Below are 19,948 nucleotides of genomic sequence, written 5' to 3'. Positions count from 1 at the left end.
TGTCTGCCCCCTGGTGGGTGAGGCTGGTCTAGAGGTTTGTGCAGGCTTCCTGGTGGGAGGGGTCAGTACCTGCCCACTGGTGGGTGGAGCTGGGAGTCTTGGCCCTCAGGTGGGTAAGGCCATGTCAAGGGGCATGTCTAGAGATGGCTGTGGGCTCAGGAAGTCTTTTGACAGCCTGTCTGCTGATGGGTGGGGCTGTATCCCCATCCAGTTTGTTGTTTGGCCTGAGGCGTCCCAGCACTGGAGCCTAGAGGCTGTTGGATGCGGCCAGGTCTTTGTGCTAATGACCCAAGCAAGATGTCAGCCTCCAGCAAGAGTTCATGCAGATGAACACTCCCCAATATTTTCACCACCAGGGTCTATGTCCCCAGGATGAGCTGCCCTCACCCCCCCAGGAGAACCTCAAATACCAGCAGGTAGGTCATGCCCAGGCTCCTATGAAGTTACTGCCTTTGCTCTGAGACCTGGTGTGTGTGAGATTTTGTGTGCACCCTTTAAGTGAGGTCTCTGTTTCCCCCAGTCCTGTGAAGCTCCTGCAATTAAGCCCCACTGGCCTTCAAAGCCAAATGCTCTGGGGGCTCTTCTTGATGCCGGACCTGCAGGCTGGGAGCCTGATGTGTGGTTCAGAACTCTTACACCTGTGGAAGAACTTCTGTGATATTATTCTTCAGTTTGTGGGTCACCCACCCAGGGTGTATGGGATTTGATTATATCATGAGTGTGCCCCTCCTACTGTCTTGTTGTGGTTACTTCTTTATGTCTTTGGATGTAGAAAGGACATCCAAATATGTCTTGGATGTCTACCAGACATTTGGAAACTACCAAATATTGGAAACTACCAAATATTTTTTTGGTAGTTTCCAGCCTTTTTTGGTAGTTTCCAGCCTTTTTTTATCGATGGTTGTTCAGCAGTTAGTCGTGGTTTTGGTGTGCTTTTGAGAAGAGGTGAGCTCAAGGTCCTTCTACTCTGCCATCTTGTCCAGGAATTGGAAGAGCTCCTAAAACATGATTTATTCTGCCTTAAGAATCCTCTACATACAGCAAGCCCAAATACAAGGTCAAGCAAGCCATCCAAATCTGTGATATGTGTAGACCAACAGTCTCTTATCACCAGGGCTAGTGGTAGAAAACATAAAACTCGTGCCTGGGAATTAGAGCTAAAGGGCAGGGACCCACAAGTATTTCAGTAAAGTGAAGCCACCCCCCTGAGCACTCAATAGAAACCCCCCTGACCAATCTACATGTATATGCAACAAACCAGCACATGGAGAGACCTCTGAACTAATCTTTATGCTGTTATATAGTAGTTATGAGCCCCTTGCCCCTCCCTGTGCCCCATGCTGGCAGACAGGCGGGCCAGAGCAATGCAGAAGGACAAAAGCAGCTCTGTCCTCAATCCTGGAGGGTCTGTGGTCAGGAGGAACACGTGAAGGTAGTCACAGCTTTTCAGTTGTAATACAGGCTTAGGTAGGCCACACGGTTCCGATGCTTTCTAAAGTCTTTGTCTGTGGGCAGCTGCAATGGAAGAATGCTGTCTAGGTTAATATTAGAATGAGAACCCTCTGCCTCTGGTCTTCTTGGCTGTGCAAAATAGAACTGTATGTTATAGCTGTTGTGGCCTAGCTGAATCCCAACCCATAGGAGCCTAGCCTTAGTGAGTCTCTCAACATTGCTATGTACATCTACTCTTTGTCATCTTACTCTAGGATATATCATAGGAATTATTTTCTCTTGATAAATACCCAAGTATAGTTGGTAAATTTCTTGAAAACAAAGATTATGTGTTTAATTCTTGAATGTTACCCATAGGCCCTATCACAATTATGTTAATTCATTTGGCATTTAATAAATACTTGTAGAATTAATCCAAAGTTCCACTAGGGGAAAAAAGGGCACTTCTGGAATTATGATAGCTGACACGGATTGAGCATTTATTATGTTACAGGTACGGTGCTAAATACTTTTCTACGATCTCTCAATCTTCACAACTTTATCAGATTGAGTCTATTATTACATCCATTTTAAAGACAAGCAAACTGAGACTTAGAAAAGTTAGAGGACACACAGCAAGCAAATATAAAAGTTAGAAGATACACAGCAAGCAAATATGGAATTCGTATTTGAACCCACTCAGTCTGTCCCTGGTATCCATGTTCTTGCCAGAATGATCTATAGCCATTTGTAGATCAAGTGTTGTAATGGAAAGAGCAGTGGCTTAGGAGTCACAGCTACAAGCTGCTTAATCCATCTGAGCTTCAGTTTACTCCTTAATCATAGAGGTTAATTATCTTAGACTACCATAAAAGATTGTTTGAGGTTTAAGTAAGAAAATGTGACTTTTGTTCAGCACACACACCTTTAAAAGTCAAGTGAAATTGTGTAACTCTCCAAAAAGATACCCATATCCATATACACACAAAATTCTGCAAGTAATTTCAGGGGAACAAGGACTTCTTGAAGCTTATTCACAGACTCCTGGTTAAGAATCACTGATACATGTGGAAGTATTAAATACAGGGCTCCACAGAAGTCCAATCTTATTACCTCAGCTTTCAGGGTTCTTTTCTGTAGACATGGAACCTGGGCCCAGTCTGGAGATCCAAATTTCATTGGCCAGGTGATTTTTTTGGGTGCCTTTATCTCTGGGTTATATGTGTCAGGGCTAGAAATAAAAATATAAAATATTATGTTGAATGAGTTAGTGACCATATACAAACCTCATCAGTACCACATGTGCACCTGAGCTAGTCCTCACTCCTTTGGAAAAGGCAACAGACTGATTAGATCTTAATGTCAGGCAAGCATAGTGTTCCTTTGCCTGTTAGTGTATTTCTAAATAGGTGTTAGTGTTCAAGATTTCCAGTCTTGACATGCAGTGAGGGTAAAAATCGACTCTAGTTTAAAATATTTCTGAACCTCAGTATTCTTAGCTGAGAGACCAAAAGATCCCAGAAATGGTGGATGATAAAAGAGATCTTCCACAGTGATGCTTAAGTTCTGCCCATGATGTGAAATTTCCTGACAATGGGATGTTTTGTATTGCCTTTGTTCATAACACTTTGTCTTTTGGTGTAGACTCTTTGCTGTGGAAATAACACATAGAGTGGTCATGGGAATCAAGATTTAACACTTCTACTCCTTTACTGAAACCTTGAGAGAGTTACACTCACTCTCTGATCCTTGGAATGCTCACCAGTAAAAGAAAGACCTTGACCCTGTGCCCTACAATTCCGCATACTCTGAATGGCTTCCTAAAGCACTTAGAACGCATTCCTTGGTCTACTAGGCTTATATACTCTAGCCCCTCCTCCTCCTCTGTTCTCATTTCCTCCTTGCCCCACTACACTGTAGCCATACTAGCCTTTTTTCTTTTTTCCTCACACCAAATTCTTCCCAGTTTACAGCCTTTGTACTTGCAGCTCCTCCTGCCTGGGAAGCTCTAGGCCTAGGTCTTCACAGGGCCATTTTAGTCTTATCACTGTGATTTCAGATCAGGTGTCATTTCCATAGAAAGACCTATCTTGACAGTCCTTGCCAAAATAGATTCCAGCCATCACTCCATATCATATCATCTTGTTTGGTTTTATTAAGCACATCACTAGGTCACTATACTTCCTGGTGTGCTCATGACAGCCCTAGCTTATGGCTATAGTCTTGGTATAATTATTAATAAGATCCTCTTTCACTCTCGGAAGTGACACACTAGCTAATAAATTGTATGGTCACTCTCCTTATTACCACTGATACTTTCTTGTTTATTTGCTTCTCACCTGTCTGGACTCTAGAGTGTAAGCTCCAAGAAATCAGGAGCCTTGCATGGTGGGTTTAGTGCAAAATCTTCAGAGCCTACAAAACTGTTTGGCCATTTATAAATATTTATTGAATGAATCACTATCCTTTATAATAATTTTGTAATTCTAGAGATCTGGAAGGCAAGAGGTTGAATCTTTAAAGATAGATAGTTTCTTATTTAGAGGGCATAGTTGGGAAGTAACCCCTTTTTGTACTTGCTTTCCTATTGCTCTTTGTTGAAGTGCACCAGAAAGAGGGGCACTTACCCAGGATAACAAGCGTCCTTAGAGTATGTCCTAAATCGAGGCAACAAGGCATTAAATGGAGCAAAATTTTGTTTGTGTGTTTGCTCCTGAGGACCGACTGTTTGGTACATGCCTGGATAAGGTGTCATATCCTATTTCCAAGAAAAAGATCAATAGTTTAGAGGGTAATATATATACATGTAAAGCCTTCTAAGTAGAATAAACAAAATCATCCTCTCCCAGTTCATGTTATCAGCTATGATTGAACCACCTCAAGCTATAGAAATAGACCTACAATAAGTAGAAAACCAAGATAATGGTATGGTTCAGCTACCTAAATGTACTTAATGCTTAGGTTGTAGAAATAAACCTACGGTGGGTAGAGAGCCAAGGTAACTATTGCAGCTACTACCCCCACCATCCCACCATCCCACTCAGAGATTCTTTTAGAGCCAGTATCCCTCTCGAGCTTAAGCATCAAGAAAATGTCCAACAAGAGATTAGGAGCCTATACTGAAGACTTGAAGTCCAATCACACAAAAGCGTGAAGAAGTTGGAATTTGTTTTTTAACTGACAAGATAATATGATGCATATAAACAAAGCTTCCGGTACTTTAACATCAGGTATCTCAGGACTGAAGCCCTGCCCTGGTACCATTCCTTCTGAGAATTATTTTCCACTCTCCCAGGACACTCACACATACACATTTGCAATGTTAATATCTAAGCTTTTCATATAGGCTTCTTAGTAGCTTTCGTCTAAATGACTTTTTTTTCTTGAATTTCAGGGCATGTCCTTTAGGTAACCTCTAGCTTTGCTCCCCAATGCAAATACATGCAGCATCATGGATCACACTAAAATCTAAGTACATTCAGCCATTTCTAACCTTGCTGATTGGCTTAAACCTCACAGCTGTTCTGGCTCCAAAAGCATATCCTTTTATACTGGTCGGGATCTTAGAGAGGTTGTATGCCAAACCATACCTCTTCCGGTAGTATATAGAAAACAAAGAAAAAACATACATAGAGAACATTATAGTTATTAAAACAGAGTGAACTTAGAGTATTCCTGAATCTTCTCTGTCAAAGTTGCTCTTTCTTTCTTGATTCCTCTGCATCAAGACCATACAAGCAATTACATAAGTAACAGAGGCAACTCTACAAAGGAATGTGGCTGGATAGGTAGAGTGAATGACATTTCTATGCATTCCAGTGAATCCAGTTTTCTAAGGCCCACAGAGCTGAATCTGCTCTCATGCAATTGTCAGTCTGATTATATGATTTCATAAACTGACCTACCAGCACAGCCACAGTCCAGGTTTGGACTAAGGGGAGCTATTGATTCCTTTGTAGGTGGGAATGGTATGGGAACTATACTGGGGGCTGCATAAGGCCAAGGCTTGCATTTGGTGGGGATTCAAAGGGACGCAATGCAAGCAATGCAATTTCTGATATTGGCACTGACAGCTGGTTGCAGAGGACCAGGTCACTTTCTCATGTTGGGACCCTGAAGGTCACAAATCTCACAGGGCTTTTCTTCCAGGAAACTCAAGCACCCTTAGATAGTCTGGGAACTGAGACCTACTTAAAGGAAAGTGAATACTCACATCTTCTGCTATGTAGTAACATCCAGGCCCTCTGTGGGGCGCTCCCCTAAGAGGGAGAAACTTGTTCCCCAACAAGTTTGGGGGGTGGAAGTGAGGAAAGAGCCTCCTCTGTTGACATGTTCCAAAGGAGCAGTTAACCAGCGTCTCTGGAGAGCAAGAAAGAGGAGAAACTCCACATGAGGGAAGGCCCCATGGTCTAAGTGAGAGCTTGGGGGCAGGTGGGGTGTGGGGAGGGGGAGCAGAGACCTGGGCAGACAGAACTCTGAACAAAACAGTGACCAATCCAAGGAGGGGGGTGAACAAATTTCCCTCCTTCCCCCTCTTTCCCAGTCTCCCCACTCTTCCTCCTGCCTCTACTCTTGACTCATCCCTCCTCACCTGCTTTGTTGAAGCACATTGTGCCAGTGCCACTAGGACCAGCGTTTGTGTATTGCGTTGCCTAGGAAACAGAAGCTGGCCGGCAGCTCCAGCTCTGTTGCTCCTTGAGGGGCGTGGCTCCTAGTACACATGCGCGGCAAGCGGAGCTGCCCCGGAGCTGTCCCGGAGCCACGTTGGGTGGGAACCTGCACTTCCAGGGCCAGGAGCCCAGGAGAGTGTGAACTAGCAAAAACAAAGTGACTGTATGTGTACCAAGGATATGAGGGACATAAAAAGGCTGAGAAATTACTTCAGGCTGAGGGATATTGATAAAACATGAAAATCTAATGCAACACGTATTCCTGAATGAGATAAGAAAGATGTGCTGTTGTGACAATTGCCAAATTTGAATAGGGTCTGTGGATTTAATGATAGTGTTTATCAGTGTTGATTTTCACGTTGGTAGGGGTGTATGGTCATAATGTTTGAGAGAATCTCTGGGAGAGTAACAGTAGAGTTTTTAGGATGGTTGCGGAATCATATCAGAAAAATTATCTATATGTGGGGTGGGGGTGGGGGCGGGGGGGAGGGAGAGAGAAGTAACATTTAACAGTAAGAAATAGAACCTAATTTTAAAAATGGGTAAAAATTGGAATGGGCACCTCAGAGAAAAGAATGTCCAATCTGTACTACCTGTATCTTTCCGTTTCTTCCCATTTTGCTTTCTTTGTTTTGAATGTCAGGCTCAGCAATGGAGACTCTGGAATTTAAAAAAAAAAAACATCATTTGGGTGTTGGCAGACATTGCATGGAAGGTAAAAGTGGGACATTAAAGGTTGAGCCTCTCTGGCAGTTGAGCTTGAACACTACTTATTCAGGACAGCTATGTGGAGAGTTTCTGAACTTAGCCAGTCACTGAGAAGACACTGAATTATTCAACATATTTTTTACGACTCTGTAAGACATTTATTCAAATTGTTCAACAAATATTTATTAGTGTCCAAATAACAGAGAAGATTTAACCATACTGGACTGTGTGCTACGCAGATCATTGCGGAGATTCATCTTTGTCTCCTAAGAACTTATTTTGCAATGTTTTCTTACTGGAAGCAGGATAATGGATTTTACTAGCCATTCCATCTTTCTCTGTCTTTTTCTAGAAGCTTTCCCCACCTAATTTTCTGGACTGTTAGTAGGACATCAGTAATGCCAGAATAAAGTCAAATGGCTTGAGAGTTAGTTAAACCTTCTAACGATGCAGACTTTGCTTTTATAGGAATAACTTAATTTGTTAGTTTATTGACAATGGGCTACTTGAATCCTAGAAGTGAATTGCTGTCTTGGCATAATCCAAGCTTGTTTTCCTTACCCTCTTCCCCACTCCCAACAGGTGCTGTTGAATTGTGGGAGCTGGATGAGAATGAGACACTCATTGTCAGCAAGTTCTGCAAGTATAAGCATTATGACCTCATGTCTACAGTCAGTGTGCTGAGCTCTGGCACACAAGCTGTCAGTGGTAGGAAAGACTTCTGGTGAGTCCCTGCCCCCATTGAGTCTCTAGGCCTCCTTTGTGGGTCTTTAGTGTCATACTGGCCTCATTAAGTAATGTTTTGGACTTATTATAAGAACCCAATTACTAATTATGGCATGTCTATAAGGTTTCCTTAGAGATTTTGCAATCTACTGTAAAAACAGGCTGTATCAGATGTCCAGTAGACAAAGACATAGGATGTGTCTGTTAAAGGAATTTCTTTTCTGAACACATGTTTTTATGTAGACAGTGTAGGTCAACATTAAGTTTCTGTTTCCTTTTGCTTCTTAGCATCAAGGTTTTGGACCTTGCTCAGCAAATGGTTCTGAATTCATACCGAGGTGAGTGCATGCTCTTTCTTTTTCAGTCCTAGCCTTGGCTGTTTTGTTTTTGGATGGTACTAGGAATCCACCTGGAAGAGGCTTTCCTTGGCCAGAGTCAAAGGTGAAGGTGCCAGAGGCCCAGTCACTTTGACACAAGTGACATAATTATTTTCTTCCCACTAAAGTTCTGCTGACCCCATTTCATGCAGAGGATCCCAAGAGGAAGGGCTGATTCCTGGGTGGGTCATTTACATTTCCTGGATGGGGGAACAAAGGGGCCAGAGTTGTTATCTTCATGCTTTGTTTTGAAACTTGCCCGTGACTCACATCTGGAAAGGGCAAGAGGCTGATGGGTAGATGTAGGTTGTGAGGGTCAAGGATGAGGACAGGACTGCCTTAGCAGGGCTTGGGACACTGAATAAAGGTGCTCCTGGGATTTCAAGTGACTTCACCTGGGAAGCTTCGACTCAGAGCTGGGCTTGGAGTCTTGTTCCAGACCCCTCTTCTCCCCTTTGCAGGCTGCAGTGCCTCTGGCTACCTTCCCGCCTCCCTGGCTTGGCATCCTCAGCAGAGTGAAGTCTTTGTCTTTGGTAAGGCAGCATGTCGAACTGTGTGTTGACTCTGGGAAGGGGAGGATGAGCCAGAGAGCTGACCCCATAATTCGAGACTCTGGCTGCTCAGTCTCGTCAGCACGCTTGGGCGCAAGGTGAATTATATTAATGGGGGTGCAGGGAGGTGGGGTGACCCAAAAGTGGTTTTAGTTTAGCTTTGGAGAACATGGTGATTCTTGCCCTCGTAGATTTGATTCCTGACTCTTTGCTGTGGCTCTTGTATTCATGGCTAGAAGTCAGTGGGCCGCAAAGCAAGTGGATTGCTACATGGGGAATATTGTTGTCTAGCAGGGACAGTTGTGTTAACATGGTGATATGGCTGGGTATATGGTGACATAGTTTGTGATAACAATTATGTCATCCATTAATTTAATTTCCAGAACCCCCAAATGACCAGTTATTCCTACTTTACCAAAGTGGAAACTGATGCTCAGAGTGGTTAACTTGTTCATGATGGAGGGCATTCAAATCCAGATCTGGCTGAGTCCAAAGCCCTTGCTTGTAACCTCTGTGATGTACTCTCTCTTTCCTTCAGGTGATGAGAATGGGACTGTGTCCCTTGTGGACACCAAGAGTGCAAGCTGTGCCCTCAGCTCAGCTGTGCACTCCCAGTGTGTCACTGGGCTGGTGTTCTCCCCGCACAGGTACTGTTCTTTGTCATCAAGGGCCTAGTGGGTATGAATAGGAAGAATGAGGGGGGATCCTTGTGTTGACGTAACATTAGCTGATTGGGTATCTCCTTAAAGCAGGCACTGTTGTAGCTGAGGTTTTGGAATGTGAAAGATCTCTTAAGACTGTTGTCCATTTTTGGGGTTGTATGGTCTCTGACTGCAAATGGCTAAAATATGGTCTTGTTCTTGCTTGACATCCAAAATGATTAATATTGTGGGCTTGTAGGGCTGTGTGGTTGGAAAGCCTGTGTTTCTGGCTTTTTGCCAAAGCTACAGGGAGGGACCAGATGGGTTGGTTAGTTGCCAGGATGGCTTTCAACCCTGGCTTCCCTCCATTTCCTTTATCTTTCCTTGGAACTTGTACTGTAGACTTGAGTGGTAGCCAGACTTTAATGCACAGTGGGGATCAAGCCACCTTGTCTGATCATTTTAGGTGGGCTTTGGGGATTGCTCAGTCAGGTTTTGTCTTGAGACCCATGGGCTTTACCTTTCTCAACCTTCTTCTCTCTTAATGCTCCCCTCCTGGTCTCTGTTAGTGAAGACTGCTCCCTTGCTGTGCTTGACTCAGGCTTTTCTGAGCTGTAAGTGTGATGTAGAACCCTGTGATCAGGAATTAGGGAGGGGAGCAGCAAATCGCTGGGTCCTTTTTCTCTTCTGAAAAATATTGTCTCTTTCAAGGGGACTGGGTGATTGAAGCAAGCAAACTGTTGACTGTCTCCCTGTTCTGGGGGGCTGACTCAAAACCAGCTCTGTCCCTGGTAGAGGAGGAATGTGGTGGTGGGTGTGAATTCTAAGTCTGATATTCCGGGGGTCAGTGCTGTCCAGAAGTGTGCTTTCAATATTGCAGCTGCACCCTGAGTCAGCTCCCCAGAGCCAGCTCTGCCCGCCAGTACACCTACAGCAGCTGTTGCTAAGCTTCACTTTCAGCCGGCTTGGAGGCTAGTCCCACCTACCAGCACACCCACAACTGTCATAGAACCACCACAACAGGAAGGCCCATGCAGGGTATATCTCTAGAGTGCCTGGCTTTGGTGACCAGAAGTGATTGCTCTCTGGTCCCCATAGGAATTCTTCTACATAAAGCCACTCCTTCAAGACTGGGGGATGTAGGTGATCTATCTAATATATAGAAACAAACAGAGTTAGAAAAAATGAGGAGACACAGGAATACGTTCCAACGAAAGAACAAGACTAAACCTCAAAAAAATAATTGAACCAAATGGAGATATGTAATCTACTGATAAGGAGTTCAAAGTAATGGCCATAGAGTAATGTTCATAGAGTATGAAAGGGTGAACACAGTGAGAATTTCAACAAAGAGATAGAAAATATATAAAAGAACAAATCGGGAAGAATACAATAACTGAAGTAAAAAATACACTAGATGGAATCAACATCAGATTAGATGACAGAGAAGAAGAGATCAGTAATCTGAAAGACATAGCAATGGAAACCATACAATTGGAACAGCAAAAAGAAAAAAATAATTTTTAAAATGAGGAGAGTTTAACAAACTTTGGGAACAACATTACATTGTAGTAACATTCATATTATAGGAGTCTGAGAAGGAGGAGTGAGGGAAAGGGACAGAAAGCTTATTTGAAGAAATAATAGCAGAAAACTTCCCTAACCTGGTGAAGAAAACAGACATCCAAGACCAGGAAGCACAAAGAGTCCCAAGCAAGATGAACTAGAAGAGACCCACACCAAGACATAATTAAAATGTCTAAAAGTTAAAGATAAAATAAATCTTAAAAGAAGCAAGAGAAAATCAACTAGTTACAGGCAAGAGAACCCCATAAGACTATCAGCTGATTTTTCAGCAGAAAGTTTACAGGCCAGAAGGGAGTGGCATGATATATTAAAGGTGCTGAAAGAAAAAAAAAAAGCAAGACTACTCTACCCAGCAAAGTTATCATTCATAACTGAGGGAGAGAAAAGAGTTTCCCAGATAAGCAACTGTAAAAGAAGTTCATCACCAGTAAATTGGCCCTGTAAGGAATGTTAAGGGATTTCTTCAAATGGAAAAGAAAAGGCCACAACTAGATACAAAAAAATTATGAAAGAAAACTCTCACTGGTAAGTGGAAACATAAAGTAAAAGGCAGTGGATCAAGCACCTATAGCTAGTACGAAGGCTAAAGGACAAAAGTAGTAAAATAATCTACATCTAAAATGATTAGTTAAGGGTATGCAAAATAAAAATATGTAAAATATGACACCAAAATTATGATTCTCCCACAAAAACAGACACATAGCTCAATGGACCAGAATAGAGAGCTGAGAAATAAATCCATGCCCATATGGTCAATTAAGCTATGACAAAGGAGGCAAGAATACAGAACGGGGGAGAAAAGAGAGTCTCCTCAATAAATAGTGTTGGGAATATTGCACAGCTATATGTGAAAGAATGAACTGGGCCACACTATCTTACAGCATATACAAAGCTGAGTTCAAATTGGTTTCAAACACTTGAATGTAAGAATGTAAGACCTGAAACCATAAAACTCCTAGAAGAAAGCATAGGCAGTCAGATCTTTGACTTAGATCTTAGCAATATTGTTTTGGATCTGCCTCCTCAGGCAAGGACAACAAAATGGCGGGGAGGAAGAAAGAAAGGAAGAAAGAAAGAAAGAAAGAAAGAAGGAAAGAAAGGAAGAAAGAAAGAAGAAAGAAAGAAAGAAAGAAAGAAAGAAGAAAGAAAGAAAGAAAGAAAGAAAGGAAGAAAGAAAGGAAGAAAGAAAGAAAGAAAGGAAGAAAGAAAGGAAGAAAGAAAGAAAGAAAGAAAGAAAGAAAGAAAGAAAAGAGAGAAAGAAAGAAAAGAGAGAAAGAAAGAAAAATGGAGCTATAGCAAATTAAAAAGCTTTTGCAAGGAGAAAGAAACCAGCAACAAAACAGAAAGGCAACCTATGGAATGGGAGAAGACACTTGCAAATCATATATTCAATAAGGGGTTAATATTTAGAAAAATAAAGCACTCATATAACTTAATATCAAAAAACCCAAACAACTGGATTAAAAATGAACAGAAGACCTGAAATACATTTTTCCAAATGTAAATAAATAAATAAATAAATATGGCCACCAGACACCTGAAAAAATGCTCAACATCACTAATCATCAGGAAAATGCAAATCAAAACTACAATGAAATAACACCTCACACCTATCAGAATGACTATTATCAAAAACCAAAACATAAACAGGACAGCTACATGTAAAAGAGTGAAATCAGAACACTCCCTAACAACATACACAAAAATAAACTAAAAATGGACTAAAGACCTAAATATAAGGCCAGACACTATAAAAGTCTTAGAGGAAAACATAGGCAGAACACTCTATGACATAAATCACAGCAAGATCCTTTTTGACCCACCTCCTAGAGAAATGGAAACAAAAACAAACAAATGGAACCTAATGAAACTTAAAAGCTTTTGCACATCAAAGGAAAGCATAAACAAGACAAAAAGACAACCCTCAGAATGGGAGAAAGTATTTGCAAACGAAGCAACTGACAAAGGATTAATCTCCAAAATTTACAAGCAGCTCATGCAGCTCAATATCAAAAAAACAAAAAACCCAATCCAAAAATGGGCAGAAGACCTAAACAGACATTTCTCCAAAGAAGATATACAGATTGCCAACAAACACATGAAAGAATGCTCAACATCATTACATCATTAATCATTAGAGAAATGCAAATCAAAACTACAATGAGATATCATCTCACACCAGTCAGAATGGCCATTATCAAAAGATCAACAAACAATAAATGCTTGAGAGGGTGTGGAGAAAAGGGAACCCTCTCACACTGTTGGTGGGAATGTAAATTGATACAGCCACTATGGAGAACAGTACAGAGGTTCCTTAAAAAACTAAAAACAGAACTACCATACAACCCAGCAATCCCACTGCTGGGCATATACCCTGAGAAAACCATAATTCAAAAAGAGTCATGTACCACAATGTTCATTGCAGCTCTATTTACAATAGCCAGGACATGGAAGCAACCTAAGTGTCCATGGACAGATGAATGGATAAAGAAGATGTGGCACATATATACAACGAAATTTTACTCAACCATAAAAAGAAATGAAATTGAGTTATTTGTGGATGGATGGACCTAGAGTCTGTCCTACAGAGTGAAGTAAGTCAGAAAGAGAAAAACAAATACTGTATGCTAACACATATGTATGGAATCTAAAAAATAAATAAATAAAAGTGGTCATGAAGAACCTAGGGCCAAGACGGGAATAAAGACACAGACCTATTAGAGAATGGACGTATATACACTGCCTGTGTTTCAAGACTATTCTACAACATGCCCATTGATTGTAAGTTGCCTTACAGGCTTTCCTTTGAATTCCTGTTTTGATTGATTTAGCCAGAGCTGGTATCTGTTGTTTGCAACTCCACAACTCCAACAATTACTGTCTTGGTCAGTGGGGAAAATGCTGCATGTTCTGTGAGGTTGGAAGTGAATAGAAGTTGTTGTCAGAGTTACGGGAATCTTTCTGCGAAGTCATCACTGTCATCAGGAATAACAGTCCCTCTTCATTGGTTTCTGTGAAGGGTATTGTCTTTCTCCTTCTGACCCTGCTCTTCTGACTGCAACCCCCCAAGAGTCTTTCTGGGCCCCATGCACTCTGGTGTGCCACCAAAGGTTGGGCAGCTGCTCATTAACATACACTTTAATAACAGTGCAGCCTGCGCAGCTGGCTGTCGAATGACTATTCTCTCTCCTTCCTCCACATTTACCAACAGGACTTTGATTTTGTTCAGGTACAGGTGGCCATGTCCTTTAGAGAAGAAACACATCAAGAACTTGGGTCCTGGATGGTTGTGCTGAGCACCTGGATTAAGCAGTGATGATTAAGCCACCTCTTCTGGATTTCTTTTAATGAGTGTAAATAAGTTTTAATTTTGATTAAATTGCTTCTAGTTGAGTGTTCTGTTGCACCTAAAAACTGCAAATAGTTAATAGTCATTATATTTTTGAGTACTTACCCTTTAAACACTCTATTTAAAGTAAGACTTTTAATAATCTGAACACTCGGAAAGATAATTATTAATATTTTAACATTATAGGCGGGAAAACAGGCTCATAAAGATTAAGCAACATGATCCAGGATTATATAGTCTGTCAGTCAGGGTCCTAAGGAAAACAGATGGTATACTCAAATTAAGATAATGTGAGGAGGGTTCATTTACAAAGAGAGTAACTACGGAGTTTTGGGAGTGGTGTAGGGGAATCATAGAGCTAGTGTAGGAAGCCAGGGCTAGAACAGTGGAGCTGTTACAGGGAGAGGTTACCTGAAACTGGAAGAAGAGATAGTCAGGTCGAGCAGTCTTCCTTGAGAGGAGCAGTGAACCTCGAAGGAGGGTTATGGTCATCTTGATGTGACCTCACAGGGAGTGATCCTTAGGGGAATAAACACCCTGACCTCACTCTCCTTCCTCCATCTACTCTTCTGTCAGGCAGAGCCCACTGAGCTATTGGGTGTAGTCCAAACAGACTGACTTGCAGGGGCAGAGAGCAAGGTGGAGAAAGATAGGGAGGTAGAGGGATAATTGGAAAATATCTGTTGTGGTCCAGCCTGTTTGCCCCCTACTGTCCTGTCTTGTCTGAAATGCAGGTCAAATGTCATGACCTCAACACAAGAGATGCCCAAAGTTCCATCAGCTATTTATCATCATGGGATGATGTTCATTTGTTCATAATTTCACTTTAAACCTAAACAATTAGCCATCAACAGTGCCCTCATATAAAGTAACAGGAGGGAAATGGGAAGATAAAAACAAGTAATATAAAATATAGCTGTTACAATCCCTGCTTCTATAACTGGCCACAATGCCAGTTGCCTCTTTCTAAGCCAGAGTGTGCTCCTTGGCTGTGCTTTTCCTTAGCTCATTCATTCCAAAGGCAGACTATTTAATTATTGGTTCTGGAGCTACAAAGATAAATCAATCACTTATCCTCACTAAAAGAGCTCACTTTGCAATAGTTGAAACAGTTGTTTAATTTTAAACCTAGGGTAATAAGGGGTAAGTATATACGTGATCTCAGGTTTGTGATGGCATTAAAAGAACAAGAACAATAATGAAAGCAACTCTGCTTTAACTGGGTTTTTTTTTCACCCTTGGGATTATTAATTATCAATAATGGATAATTCTTTGCTGTTGGAGGCTGCCTTGTGCCTTGTAGGGTGTTTAGCACCATCCCTGTCTTCTACCCACTAGGTACTAGTAGCATCCTGTCCCCATCGTGACAAGCAAAAATGTCTCCAGACATTGCCAAGTGTCCCATGGGGGTGATTTATTGCCCAGTAGAAAACCACTGGCTTAAAAGGTAAAGAAAGAGGTCATTGCGTGTATGTGCAATAACATATTTATCTGTCTCCAAGTAATGGTCATTTAGTTAGTTGGAAATTCTCTTTTTTGTTGTTGTTACAAATAAACCTGCAGTGAACATACTCTCTTTGTGTACTTGGGCAGATATGTCTGCATGGCAGATTTCTAAAAGTGAACTTGCTGGGTTATAAAATGCGTTTAGGATTGTGGTGTTCTCAAAATGTCTTCTAAGGAGATTGAATAGTGTTACCTTTACGACTTCATTAAAATATTCTTTTTTGAATTGCCTCAAGTTTTACACTTAAATAATAGCTAAGAAATCATGGGATTTTTGGGTAATTACATTTTCTAACACATTAAAAATAAGCACATAAATATTAAAATTTAAACATCCTAATGTACAACCAAAAATCATCTTTTATATTAAATATTGGGAAACATTGCTCTAGTCTATCTCCTTCATTTTAGAGATGTGGTAAAGCTATTTCAAGTTTACACTGATCTGGAGTCAACACTCTTTGTGTTCTTATGTTATTCAACCATTTGCTTTTGTTCGAGTCATACATCTCCAATTCTTCCACATGAGAATCATGAAAAGTTTGGTCAAATGCTTTGTTAAACCCACAGCCCTTCACATCTGTGATCTTGCCTTCATCTAGTTGAGTGTGTAGAATGTGGAAGAGGTTGTGCTGCAGTGGGGATTTCTTCAGCAAGCCAACTAAAAGGTATTGTATGTGCCTTTTCTCATTTTGTGAGAACAGGCTGAGCATTGGGAAGGAGTGTTTTCCAAGCATCTGGGTGGGTGTGTGAAAATACAAAGCAACGATCATACTTTTGACAGCAGGAACCCAAGGAGGAGGATTAGGAGCGAGCAGTGCGACATGGCACAGTGATTTTCAACCTGACCCTCACTCAGCATTTCACTGTTCATCATCTCCTACACACAGAGGCTTAGTTGCCAATTCTTTGGCACAGTCATCCCTGAATGAAGCAGACGTCACTCCTGGGCATCCATTGTTATATCTTGCGTTCTTCTCAGCATCATTAGTCACTTTTGAATGTATGGAAGAGGGAGGTCTGGGATCCAGCCTTGCCCACTGCAGCAGACTAGGAGCCCAGAACACTGAGCCATGTGCAGGTGAATGAGGTTCAGTTGGCAGGCACATCTGGCCCTGTGATGGGTACAGCATGAACAGCTAGTGCCCCTGGCAGGAGTCTGGGTGGAAGGGCACAAACCTCGTGGGAAATCTCAGTGATGTGGTATCTGGGGAGCAAGAGGTGGGGTGAAGGGAGGCTTAGAAGCAGAGAGAAGCAGACATTCACATCAGGGTGGTCTTAAGAGACAGGCAGTAAGGCCCCAGGAGCCTGCCAGAATGAGTCAGGACCAGGCCCTAGGAACCAACTGGTTCCTAAACCAGGAAGAGAAATCAAAGCAGAGACCCAGAAACAAGATTTAAGGCGCATGGGCTGGGAATTAGGAAACAAGAGCTTGGTCACTAGAGTTAGAAGCCGCACCAGGGGTAATCTACCAATGGTGCGAGATGTTGCCAAATCTGATCTAGCATTACATTCAAGGACTTATTTATCTCCTGATTCAGGTTAATATTAGCTCAAGGTACAGAGGGTGGCATTGAACATGCAGGTGGGACATAATGATAGTGCAGAGCAGGAACTGGATCTCAATCCTGTTTAGAAACAAAACTCATGTGATTTCCACTGCACTCATCCAGGAGGTACAAGAGAGAGATACACACTAGCTCTGGAGGATGTGATCCATGTGCTCACTAGACTAGAAGCTCTTTGAGCAGAAACTATGTCTTCATCACCACAAACATAGGGTGGCTATCAGGGCCTGGCCCGTGCTCAATGAATATTCATTGAATACATAAAGGAAGGCAAAGAGGGCTGAACAAATGGAGACACAGCCTCTGTTGGATGGGGTATTCCCACAAGCTTTCCCAAGTTTCAGTGAAATATCCTTGCCCTAAACATTCTATACCATTGTTTATACTTATTGTTTTTATTCCATGATATCCAAGCAACCTGCTGATATGAATTAAACTTTCCTAGCTTCTTCATATTGGAAATGAAGTGAATTCAACCACTAGCCATTGTTATTTGTCAGTGTCATTTATTATATTGATATCTGGTTAGCACCTCAATGGCGTGTGGATTGGGTGAGCTGTGTGAGTCTCCAAGAGGATGGGCATAGTGGATACACTGAAAACATCCAGTTTCTGGTCTCCCATGATTGAGGCTCAGACCCTGAAATATGGGAATTCTCATGGTCTGAGAGCCTCTGTAGCAGAGAAAAAAGCTGATGGATCATTGGAGTATAGACTTACGTTATTTATCCTTCATAAATTGTTGTACCCTTCATATTATTGTGGTATATTTTAAAAATCCAGGTGTCCAGAGTTGGATTCATTATATTCCTTAGGTTCATGACACCTCTCATGACAGTGTCACCATTGGCTCTTACACTGGCTCAAACATTGTTGACTCATACAAAAATTCAGATTTTTGTCTTCTCTTGGGAAATTGAAGAATCCTCCAAAAGATTGGTTCTGTTTCTCTGCAAGGCAGAAATTAGTGGCTACTCAGTGCTGTCCCTGTTCATACCAATCTCTGCTGCCTCCTCATGTTAGTTGAAGTGTATCACTGAGCTTGAACTGTTATTCTTCCAATTAAGTGGAAACAACTATTCTATTGTGTGCACTACACTGATTTACATTACCTGCCTGTCAGCATTTGAGTTTGAGAACCCTGCTCTCGGGGAAACTCTTATGGTATCACTAATACCTGCTACCATTGACTGAGCCCTTACTATATGCAAAGCACTGAACTAACAGTTTTTCACACAGTCTCTCTTTTTTTTTAACATCTTTATCGGAGTATGATTGCTTTACAATGTTGTGTTAGTTTCTGCTGTATAACAAAGTGAATCAGCTATACATATACATATATCCCCATATCCCCTCCCTCTTGCATCTCCCTCCCACCCTCCCCATCCCACCCCTCTAGGTGGTCACAAAGCACCGAGCTGATTTACCCTTGTGATGCTGCTGCTTCCCACTAGCTATCTATTTTACAGTTGGTAGTGTGTATATGTCAATGTTGGGACGAAGTGACACATTATCTCTTTAATATGTATAAAACCCTATGAGGTAAGTTCAAGTGTTATCTCCGTTTTACAAGTGTGGAAGCTGAAGCTCAAAGAGCTAAGTAACTGTCCAAGATGATAAAACTTCTACTTTTTCTTTTCTTATAAATTTATTTATTTATTTAATTTTTATTTTTGGCTGCGTTGGGTCTTCGTTGCTACGTGCAGGCTTTCTCTAGCTGCGGCAAGCGGGGCTTGCTCTTTGTTGCAGGGCACAGGCTTCTCATTGCAGTGGCTTCTCTTGTTGCGGAGCACGGGCTCTAGGTGCGTGGGCTTCAGTAGCTGTGGCACGCAGGCTTAGTAGTTGTGGCTCATGGGCTCTAGAGCTCAGGCTCAGTAGTTGTGGTGCACGGGCTTAGTTGCTCCGCGGCATGTGGGATCTTCCCAGACCAGGGCTCGAACCCGAGTCCCCTGCATTGGCAGGCAGATTCTCAACCACTGTGCCACTAGGGAAGCCCTAAAACTTCTAATTTTTGACACTAGGATTCAGACTTTGGCCTGCCTGAGTCCATGTCTGGTGCTTTTTAACTTTACATTACACAGCTTTCCTAAACCACTAATTTTAAAACAATAGAATTAATGCTGCCCTTCAGTGTTTCTTCCTCATACTCAGTCCACATGGGGCTGATTTCCAGGAAGAGGGCTGAGTACCACCCTGCCCTCGCCAGGGCCCATGGTGGACACCCACTCTGTGCCAGTGTCAGAGGGAGTTGTTTCTTTGTTGGATCTAAGAGCTATAGCTCTGCTGGGCGGGAGGACGGGAGATGCTGGGGTCACTGTGACTCTGGGGCAGCTGCCCATTAATCATTGTCCCTGGTTTTGTGTGTATTTAGCTGGACTATCCCAGTGTTGTCCCAGGGTCATACCTGGGGAAGCGCACATAAAGGGGTTCCATGTCTAAGCCTACAGCTCTCAGAACATTGAGATGGGGAATCTGTTGCTATGGGTTGGTGACTGTGGTGGGTTCCAGCCCTGCAATGTCTCTCAGTCCAGGGGTGCCAGGCTTCATAAGCTTGTTGTCTCTCTGGTGCCTGAGAAGCATCCTGGGACTCAGGGGCCTGGATTAGGTAGAGGTGGGACAGGACACCGTGAAGGATCAGAGGGGCCCAGGGAAGAGAGATCAGAGCAGTGGTGGTGCTCTGGCTACACATTAAACATTTTTATGCCTGGCATCCACCTCAGATCTATTCAATCAGAATCTCTGGGGGAGGACCCAAGATAATACGACTTTTATTTTATTTATTTATTGAAACATCTTTATTGGAGTATAATTGCTTTACAATGGTGTGTTAGTTT

At 42.2% G+C, this 19,948-nt stretch overlaps 1 protein-coding gene across 1 annotated transcript; it reads right to left on the bottom strand.

The window, feature by feature from the left end:
- Positions 1 to 1,285: 1,285 nt before the first annotated feature.
- On the bottom strand, positions 1,286 to 6,075 carry LOC116761755 (protein pitchfork-like). Its single transcript, XM_032647949.1, has 6 exons — positions 6,023 to 6,075; positions 5,645 to 5,790; positions 4,925 to 5,023; positions 4,059 to 4,189; positions 2,545 to 2,662; positions 1,286 to 1,515 (listed from the first exon to the last, which is right to left on the bottom strand). The coding sequence occupies exons 1-6, from the start codon at positions 6,039 to 6,041 to the stop codon at positions 1,447 to 1,449; spliced, it is 582 nt and encodes a 193-aa protein (XP_032503840.1). The 5' UTR covers positions 6,042 to 6,075; the 3' UTR covers positions 1,286 to 1,446.
- Positions 6,076 to 19,948: the final 13,873 nt, after the last annotated feature.

This window comes from Phocoena sinus, chromosome 1 (assembly GCF_008692025.1).
Source record: "Phocoena sinus isolate mPhoSin1 chromosome 1, mPhoSin1.pri, whole genome shotgun sequence".
NCBI lineage: Eukaryota > Metazoa > Chordata > Mammalia > Artiodactyla > Phocoenidae > Phocoena > Phocoena sinus.
This window is presented reverse-complemented; position numbering and strand designations above follow the sequence as displayed.